The sequence below is a fragment of the Paroedura picta genome, chromosome 5, assembly GCF_049243985.1.
Source record: "Paroedura picta isolate Pp20150507F chromosome 5, Ppicta_v3.0, whole genome shotgun sequence".
NCBI lineage: Eukaryota > Metazoa > Chordata > Lepidosauria > Squamata > Gekkonidae > Paroedura > Paroedura picta.
The window spans coordinates 42621842-42631269 of NC_135373.1; the positions used below are offsets into that span (position 1 = coordinate 42621842).

Sequence of the window (9428 nt, forward strand, 5' to 3'; positions counted from 1 at the left end):
CTGCAACCAGGACTTGCCCAGTCGAGATTCTCACGCTTTGCAAAGGCCTTTTTGTCCAGGATTTCCCCTCTCGTTGCTCTCCGCCAAAAAGGCCTCCCAACCTGCAACGTTTGTTATTTCAGTCTGGGCTCTTTTCCGACACTTCCTATTTCCCTGACATCCCCGACAGCCCTCCTCTTGCTTTAGGAAAGCTGTTAGCAGAGCTTGCAAGGCCGCATCCCGCCTCGAAGCCTCAGCTTCTCCTCGCCAAGTTCTTGCCTTCCCTCCACGTCCTTTCGTTTAGGGCTTCTTTCAGGATCTAGCCCGGAAGCAGGTGATGCCACCCCAGCTTCCCTTCTTGACCCCACAGTCCACCTGCCTGAACAGCTGCTGCACACTGAAAAAGAACCAGCCAAGGTCTGTACCAACCCTCCCCCCAATCTCCACCTCTCTTTCCCCCCCTCCCATTTCCTCCAGCTCCTCCCCTCTGAACTCATCCAAAAGTTATTATGGTCATCTCTTCATAACATCGCTGGAGTTTCCTGGCTCCCAGCAAAAGGTCTCTGTGCTGGCACAGATCTGGAACTCGCCTCCCCTGCAACATTTTTTTTCTGGCCACTTTTGGAACAGAAGTGAATTGAGACCTTTAAAAGCAGGAATTAGGACTTGCAACCTGAGAAACTGCCTGGCTGGTGAGTACTGCAATTGTCTCAATTTGCAGAGGGCTTCCAATCCCAGGAGCTCCCTGTCTGAGGTCAGGTCCTTGGGGGGTCACAAAGGAAAAATCCTGGGATTCAAAATTGTTTTGCATAGCTTTGTGCCCCTGCAGGGATTTCCCCTGCCCCTTAATGGACTAAATTATTTACTACATGGAGAAAAGAAAGGCACTCTGCACATGTTCAGAGTCATGCCTACAAACATGGCCCCATGCCTAGCCTTGATATGAAATGCAAGCTCTAAGGCTAGCAATCTCTCCTCAAGGAAAGCCCTAGGTTTCCTGCATTTTAAAGTTCTGTAACCCCCCCCCTCCCCAAGCCTCTAGGAAAGGGCAGAGTTTAAATGCAAAAAATAAATAAACTAGGATTCCATGCTCTGAATTTGGACAAAGTTGCCAGATCCTTCATCAGCGCTACAGCTTTAACAACCACAGAACAGCAGGTGAAAACATTCATCTACTGTATGAAAATCTTCACCTGTTGCTCCCTGAAAGTCAAAGGGCTGTCTAAAGCAGGGGTAATCAACCTGTGGTCCTCCAGATGTTCATGGACTACAATTCCCATTTGCATTTGCTGGCAGGGGTTCATGGGAATTGTAGTCCATGAACATCTGGAGGCACCAGATCAGGCAAAAGTTTTATTTCTTTGGCAATGCTAAACTGAGGTTTTCTTGGAGTTGCTTTGGGGAGAAAGCTTTTTGCAAAATGCACACTTGCATGTTTCCTCTGGCATCATTTCATTCCTGGCTGACCCTGCTTTCTTTCTTGGCTTTTCTGGTCCCAGCATGTACCTCTCTTTAACAGCTAGCACTTTAAGAGCCAAGCCTGGAAGGGATCCTTTGTTAATTGCTCCTGATGTTATAAAGAACAGGAAGCCAGAGAAAGAAACTGGAGTTTTTTAAGTTGTGGGGAAGGGTTAAAGAAGAAATGCTTTTAAGGTGAGAAAAAGGGGATAGGGAATTTAAAGGGGGCTGCAGGAGGCTGCAGGGGGCTGCGATAACTCTGGCTGGCCTTATATTTGTTTGAGGGTTGCCAGATCCAGGTGGAGCCCAGAAAGGACTAGGAACTCAGTGGGGTACCATGCTGTGGAGCCCACCCTCCAATGCATTCATTTCTTCCAGGGAATCTCCCTCATCTGGAGATGAGCTGCAATTCCAGGGGATCCTCCTGGAACCTGCCATCCCTCCTTATTGCAGTTTTTCAAAGGGGGAGAGGGGTTAAGACCTTAAAGGGGCTGTAGACCTTTAAAAAAAATTATGTTAGCTCATTCATCCGAGTTCATTCATCCACTTGGCTTCATGTTTAAAAAGAAGCAACAGAAATATCTGGACAATGCAGATCTCGTAAGGAAACTTGGTAGAGATCCAACACTTGAATTAAGTATACGATAAACAATTTAAGGGTGAGTTTGATCACTTCTTATTGCTTGTAGATACAGAATGTCCTAGAAAGGTGTTCCTGAGAGATTGGGAGATTGTTTGAACCCTAATTTACAGCACCTCAAGGCTTATAACCAATACCCTTCTGCTAGAGGATCACAAATGCCCTTTAAGATGCTGAAGTATTTTGCAATATTGGTTTTTTTTTAAATTATTTCTCCTGGTGAATGAAGCAAAATGATGGTGATTCAGACCAGCCAGGGAGTCTGTGTTGCTCTGGCCCCTAAACCAAGGGCCCTTTCTTTAAGTCCAACCTGTGTAAATTTTTTTCTTGTTTACTTCATTTACACTTTCCCTTTCTCCCTAACAGGATCCTAAAGAGGCTTAACACACTCTCCAGTCCTCTATTTTATCCTCAAAACAGCCCTGTGAGGTAGGCTAGTATATATGACTGACCCTAAGTCATCCAGTGAGTTTCCATGGCAGAGCAGAGATGATCTGGGTCTCTCAGATCATCATCCGATGGTCTAAGTATGGCACCACTCTGACTTGTTTTTTCCTTTTGCTTTCTCTCCTGCTTTCTCTTGGCCTGTTCTCCTAACAAGGGCATTGTTTGGATATTTTAACTGTGGCCAGCCCAAGTTGACCAGGGGTTTGTGCCCTTGCAGTAGTCCTAAAATTCTTTTGCTTCCCCCGCTCTTGGAAAAATCTGAAAAGAATGAAACGCCATAAAGTCTCCCTTGGCAAGCTTTCCAAAGAGTAACTTGTTTCCTAGTATTTAGAGTTTTTTGATGTGTAAAGGAGTTCCTGTTAATCTTGGCTGCTATGATTTCATAGGAGGACTGACTGTCTAGACCGGCCATTCTCAACAGGGGGCATATGGCTCCCTGGGGGTCTCTGGCACATCTGAAGGGGGCTGTAGACTGCAAAATGTGAGAAGGGGAGCCTGGCAAATAAACCAATGAACTGCCCTTTTTGTGTCCCATATGACATCATGAAACCAACAGAAAATATGCAGTCCATTCCTTTGTCTGTGCTTGAATTAATGCATTCAAGGGGGAATAAATAAATGCACATGGTTCTAGAAATCTGTCTCAAGTATATATAAGACAAAGTACATTGAGTATAATTTGTTCACTCTTAACCTAGGCCTTTTTTAGCCTAGCTCATTGTGCAAGGGGCCAGCCTACTGCAGGGGGCCCTGGACCTGAGTAGAGCTCCTAAAAGGGCCATGGGCAAGAAAAGGTTGAGAATGGCTGGTCTAGTAGAAGCCCTAATCCTTCTGACCAACTCCTGAAAGCTTCATATTAATTGGAAGCACCCTGACTATTAAGCCTTTGGAAAAGACAATGTGAAGAAGCCCAACATGCACCTCTTTTAGAAGGAATTCTGAACTCTTCTTCCTATGCTTTTCTATATGCTGCTCTGAACCTTCAGCAGGCTGTGCCTCAGCCCTGTTAAACTTGAAAACAATGAGGCTAGACTCTTCTTTTTTAAGTGATGCACTTAACTGGCTAACTGCCACCCTCCAATCCAAATTCCCATTGGTCTGCATGTCCGATTGTGCCTTGTTGACAGCTGTCTGAAAAGCATTACCCTTACCAGTCAGTGATTAATCAGGCTGCCAGCAGCTCCAATGGGGGAAAATATTTGGAGATTGATTGATTGATTGATTATATTTCTATACCGCCCTCCCCGGAGGCTCAGGGCGGTTTACATTAAACTTATAAACAATACATGAAACCTGGATCTCTATGTGTCTAACCTTTCCCCAAACTCTGGGTCTGGCTGGTTCTCGTGTAAGACATTTAGGTGTGAAATCTGGGGAGGGACCTTGTCAGGGTCCAGCCTTCAAGGTAGCCATTTTTCCTGTGGAAAATCGATCTATTTGGGACTCGACATTCATTTTCTGTTGACCAGCTCTTAATGCTGTCTGAGTAGGGATTGCAAGTCCAAGTTCCTGCTTTTAAAGTCCCCAATTCACTTGTGCTCCATAAGTAGCCAGGAAAAAAAAATGCAGGGGAGTCGAGTTCCAGATCCCCAGATCCAACCTGAGAACTGGCATCCCTACCCAGACAACATTAAAATCTAGTCAGCAGAACCGGCTCAGAATCCTGAGACCCAAAGTGATCAGATTGGCTGCAACCAGAGACAGGGCCTTTTCAGTCCTGGCCCCAGCCAGGTGGAATGTTCTGCCAACGGATATCAGAGCCCTGTGGGACTTCAGACAGTTCTTCAGGGCTTGTAGGACAGAGCTATTCCACCAGGCCTATGGCTGAGGCCTAAAAACCATATGATTGGCCTCCCTGTCAGAATCTACCAACCAACTCAAGCCACTGTCTTTATGATCCCCCCTTCTTTCCCCTGTTAAAAGCCTGGGCAATTAGCTTAATTCTTATTTTAATATTTATGATTTATTTATTTATTATTTATTATTTAATTAATTTATTTAAATTCATTTAAATTTAATAAATTTATTTAATGTATTTATTATTTATTTAATGTGTTTATTTTAAATCTCTATCTTGGATATAATTGTATATGTTTTTATCTGATTGTAATCTGCCTTGAGGCTTATGAGATAGGGCAGAAAATAAATGTAATCTTCATCGCCGTGCCCAAGAGGGAGGAGATGGGAGGGATACCTGTCCCCCAAAAATTAAATTAAAAAAAAATAGTACAAAAAGCTACTCACTGAATCACTGAGAACTCAGTAACAGTGGTACAAGATAGAAACATAATAGAAAAAGAGTTTAAATATGAGTGAGAAAGAATGAGATGGAACTAATTCTGGAATGTATTGTCACCCCACAGGCACACACACATACACCCTAGCGAGCTTCACAGCAGTGTGGGAGATCAGAACATAGTCCTCCCAGGTTCTACAACATCCTGACAACAACACCACACTGTCTCTAAACACGACACTAATCTGAACTTCTCTTCACCTCTGCAATCCTCAGTCACGTATGGCTGTCTCCTTCCATCAGCATTCTTCTACCAATTCCCTTACTTCTTCTCTGCCTCTCCTCAGTCCCTTCTTCTGCCTCTCCTTTACTCTGGGACATGAGTTCAGGAAATGGGTGACGGAAACTCCACCACTACTTTCATGATAAGTTAACAAGCATGTATCTTGTGCTACCAAGTCACAATCGACTAATTGCAACCCCAGCCAAGCACTTCCAAGGCAAGTGAGAAGCAGAAGTGGTCTGCCATTGCGTACCTCAGCAGAGCTGTCCTTGGTGGTCTCCCATCCAGGTACTGACTCTGCTTAGCTTCCAAGACCTAACAAGATCAGGCCATACCATTCCAAATCCCAAGTTATTAGATAGATAACAGGTTTTCAGGAAGACTGACTCTTGTCCTCTTGTCTCGTTGCTCTTGCTAGCAGAAGATGGGTGACTGGGGCTTCCTGGAGAAGTTACTGGACCAGGTGCAGGAGCACTCAACGGTCATTGGGAAGATTTGGCTGACGGTCCTCTTCATCTTCCGCATTCTGATCCTGGGCCTTGCTGGGGAGTCCGTCTGGGGGGATGAGCAATCAGACTTTGTGTGCAACACCAAGCAGCCTGGCTGCACCAACGTCTGCTATGACAACGCCTTCCCCATTTCTCATGTCCGTTACTGGGTGCTTCAGTTCCTCTTTGTCAGCACCCCCACCTTGGTCTACCTGGGGCACGTCATCTACCTCTCCCGGAGAGAGGAGAAGCTGAAGGAGCGGGCAAATGAGCTACGGGCTCTACAGTCTAAAGATTACAAGGTGGCCGACGCCCTGGTGGTGGTCGAGAAGAAGATGGCCAAGATCTCTGTGGCAGAGGATGGGAGGATTAAAATCCGTGGGCCTCTGATGTGGACTTACACCATCAGTGTGGTGTTCAAGAGCATCTTTGAGGCTGGATTTCTGGTTGGACAGTGGTACCTGTATGGCTTCTTTATGAACTCACGCTTTGTGTGTGAGGGGTACCCATGCCCACACCTGGTGGACTGTTTTGTCTCCCGCCCCACCGAAAAGACCATCTTCATCATCTTTATGCTTGTGGTGGGCCTGATCTCCCTTGTCCTCAACCTTCTAGAGCTCTTCCATCTTTGTGGCAAGAGCCTACTCCACACCGTGAAGGAAGGAGACTGTTGTTCTTCGTCTGCTCCACCACTCCCTTGTGATGCCAACAGCTACTCAACCAAGTTTTGTGAAATACCCAATGGGCCATATCAGGACAAGTCCTTCTTCTACCTCCCCATGGCTGAAAGGCATAACCCACCCTACCCGGCCTATAACAAGCTGTCCAGTGAGCAGAACTGGGCCAATTTCAATACTGAAGAAACTTTGGCCTTACAAGATGGGAGGAAGCCCCCTGACGTCTTTGCAACACAAGGCCCTGAAGTCCACCTCTCTCAGGAAAGACAGTCCAGTCGGCCGAGCAGCAGCGCATCCAAAAAACAGTATGTCTAGTGAACAAGCCATCTCGATCCAATTCTGCTGCCTTGACGGCAACTGTTTCTAGTTAGTGTTCTCCAATGGACCTTCTTGCCAACAGTTTCTAGAGGCTCTAGTGAAATGTTACACTCTTGTTGGGGTGCTGCCTACATTAGATCCTGCTATCCTGCTATATAAGCGGTAGCTAAGACTTCTTTATGGGCATGGACCACTGTGTCAGATGGACACTGGGCTACCAGCTCTTGCAAGCCAGCAGAATGGGTGCTTAATGGGCATTTAACCATCACTCAGGTGGGAGGCTACGTGGTGATTCTTGAAAAGTTATCATAGACTTGGGAGGAGGCAAGGGGGAAACAACAGCCCCCAACGGGTAGAGGGGAAACCACATCTCTCTTTGTAACTCCCTATAAGAGCTGGCTTTTCTTTGGGATGCCTGCTTGTGGGTTAGATGGCAGAAGAACAATCTGGGGCATGTGTTCGTATCAAGAAACCCACTGGAGGATACGTACTTCTTGGTCTGTCTCACAAGTCTTGAGACTCTGAGGTGCTTTGGATGGTAGAAGTTGCTTTTCTTGAACTTTTCCAGGGGATGGAAGCACCCCTAAGCAAACACGCATGCATTTCTACAGCACGGGACTGAGCAGAGATGCTGAGCGCACATCTGGATGTGAACTCATCCCTGATGCTAAGAGGCAGGGCGATCCCAGTTCCATCCTTCTGTGACTTTCCTACCATGGCTGGTTTGTGGAAGGAAATGTGGGTTGCTCAGGCCGCAAAACCGGTCGCTTCCTTTAAGCACGTTTCTTCTATGTTGTGTTAATTGTAAAGGGAAGCCTCTTCTCCAAGATCTTCTCAAGAGCTTGCCCTTGTTCATATTTTGAAATATGTACTTGTTAATACCAGCAATTACTACCCACATTCTAACTTCCTGCAGTGAATACATTTTTAAAAGGGATTCTAAACACAAATTCTTTTTCCTAAAAAGTCACAATTCCAGGTGTGGTTTTGTCTGCTTGGGGGGGCTGTGTAAATGTGTGTGTGTGTGGGGGGGGAAGCCATACATTGGTTTAAGTGCCTCCTTGCTTGTTCTCCAACCTCCTGGTTTACAGGGCAGCTAGATGCTTCTCACAATATGTTTGCAACCAAGTCTAGCAGGAATTGACTTAAACTAGACTTAATATCTCGAAACAGGTTTCTCTCAGATGCCTGCTCACAATTGGCAGATTTGGCAACTGTGGAAGTTACCCTTCTCCTTAAATTTAAAACAAATTCTCACTCAGTTCTTCGTGAGATGTTTTCACTCCTTCATTGGGTTTTGTAATGGGATAACACATTGGGGTTTTCTTCAAGGCTGGTAGCGCAGTTTGCTAGTTCTGGTCACTGTCTAGGAACTTACAATGCTAGTTTAAAAGTCAAGAGGTCTTTCCTTCCAAAACATCTCCCCCCCCCCCTCTCTAGTCTTTCATCATTGCCTTCTTTGTTCCATTCAGCTCATCTGATTTCTTCTGCTTTCTCAAATTTCTTCTGCTTCCAGGTAATAAATATCCAGTAGTTTGTCTTTCCCTTTTTCATATCTTCCTAGCCATGGTTGGGAGCTTCATAACTGAGTTATAGACCCTGCCGCTGTCATGAACGCTGATCTGTTCAGCAAATGGTAGCACCTGCCCTTCAATGAAGGAGCCCCTCTTAGGTCAATGGAAGATGTCTTGGGTCAGAGAAAAGCATTTCCAAGCATGGAATGTATCCACAGAATCTCATCCATCTCTTCCAATGCCTGTGATGTGCCTGGAGGATACAGTTCAAATGGGCCCTGGTCCATGTTGTGTATCCCTATTACAGATCACAACAATGCCATAAAGCAGAACATACTATGTGTTGGAGGTGCCACCAAGCATGTTTGTGGAAGTCTTGTAATGTTGTGCTTGTGGTCCATTTTTGTTCATTAAGAGCCAAGGTTTATCAGTAAATGAAGATACATTGGGCCTTTGACATTGATTGTTGGGATATCATCTTAAAATGTAAAAAAGCTCTCCTGAAATTGCCTCCCAGTATAAGTTGGCCTTTGACCTTCTAGATTCTTTAGTAGGAGCACCTGGAAATCTCTGGATAAAATCAATGGGAGACACTTTGATTTAAAATGTTCATTTCTACAGGAATGCTGTTGTATGTTTGGGACTCTTGAAATATGGGGCAGTTCACCTGTTATGTAGCTTTGGATACTGTGGTGCAGGGAGAGGAATCTGTTTCTTTTGGGGTAAACTGATGGTTCTGCTCCCCCAAGAATCTCTAGTTAATTGTTTTTGACCGAAGCTGTGAAACCTCTAATCCAGCCAGATTGTATCAGGGGGTGGGTGGAGTTCCACAGCATGGAATTCTGGGGAGGGGTCTGATATTTAAAAGTTGGGTTGTGTTTTCAAAATAAAAAAAATTGATAATGCTTGATGCTGTTGAGTGGTGCTTAAGTTCTAGTTTGGGATGTGAACACTTGTTCTCTGCATGTTTTGGGTGGGAATGGAGGCAGCAGGTTCCATAAGAACCAATTATGCACACGGCGATCCTGGCGCCGCTTTTGGTTGCACCCCGGTCACCCGGAAGCTGTGCTTTCTTCCACGTTTCGCTAACGCGGCTTTTTCGGCGGCATGCACCGAAGCTGCGGCCAGTTGCAGCCGGCACTGTGCGTTATCGGTTATTTTAGTCGCCGCCATTCCACCCCGAATGTGCGTTATTCCCCCCGTGCATAATGGGTCAAGGTGGGGAAAAAAGGGGTAGCTTCACCCAAATTAATTAGGGTCAGTTTAGCAACTTTCTTATATCCACCAGGATAATAATGAGAAAAATCACACAAGGAGTTTACTCTCACCATGCTATGAAAGGAGATTTTATTAGGGAAGATGCTCTTATAGTTTGGCCTTCTTGCCTA

At 45.5% G+C, this 9428-nt stretch overlaps 1 protein-coding gene across 13 annotated transcripts; it reads left to right on the forward strand.

The window, feature by feature from the left end:
- The first annotated feature begins 219 nt into the window (after positions 1 to 219).
- Positions 220 to 8945, forward strand: GJA4 (gap junction protein alpha 4). Of its 13 annotated transcripts, none has more exons than XM_077337500.1 (3): positions 220 to 396; positions 2444 to 2506; positions 5462 to 8945. In XM_077337500.1, the coding sequence occupies exon 3, from the start codon at positions 5468 to 5470 to the stop codon at positions 6521 to 6523; it is 1056 nt and encodes a 351-aa protein (XP_077193615.1). In that variant the 5' UTR covers positions 220 to 396; positions 2444 to 2506; positions 5462 to 5467; the 3' UTR covers positions 6524 to 8945. The 13 variants fall into 13 exon arrangements, with proteins under 13 accessions (XP_077193615.1, XP_077193622.1, XP_077193621.1 ...); XM_077337506.1 differs by lacking the exon at positions 220 to 396 and adding an exon at positions 440 to 671 and having other exon boundaries at positions 5465 to 8945; XM_077337499.1 differs by lacking the exon at positions 220 to 396 and adding an exon at positions 441 to 671.
- Positions 8946 to 9428: the final 483 nt, after the last annotated feature.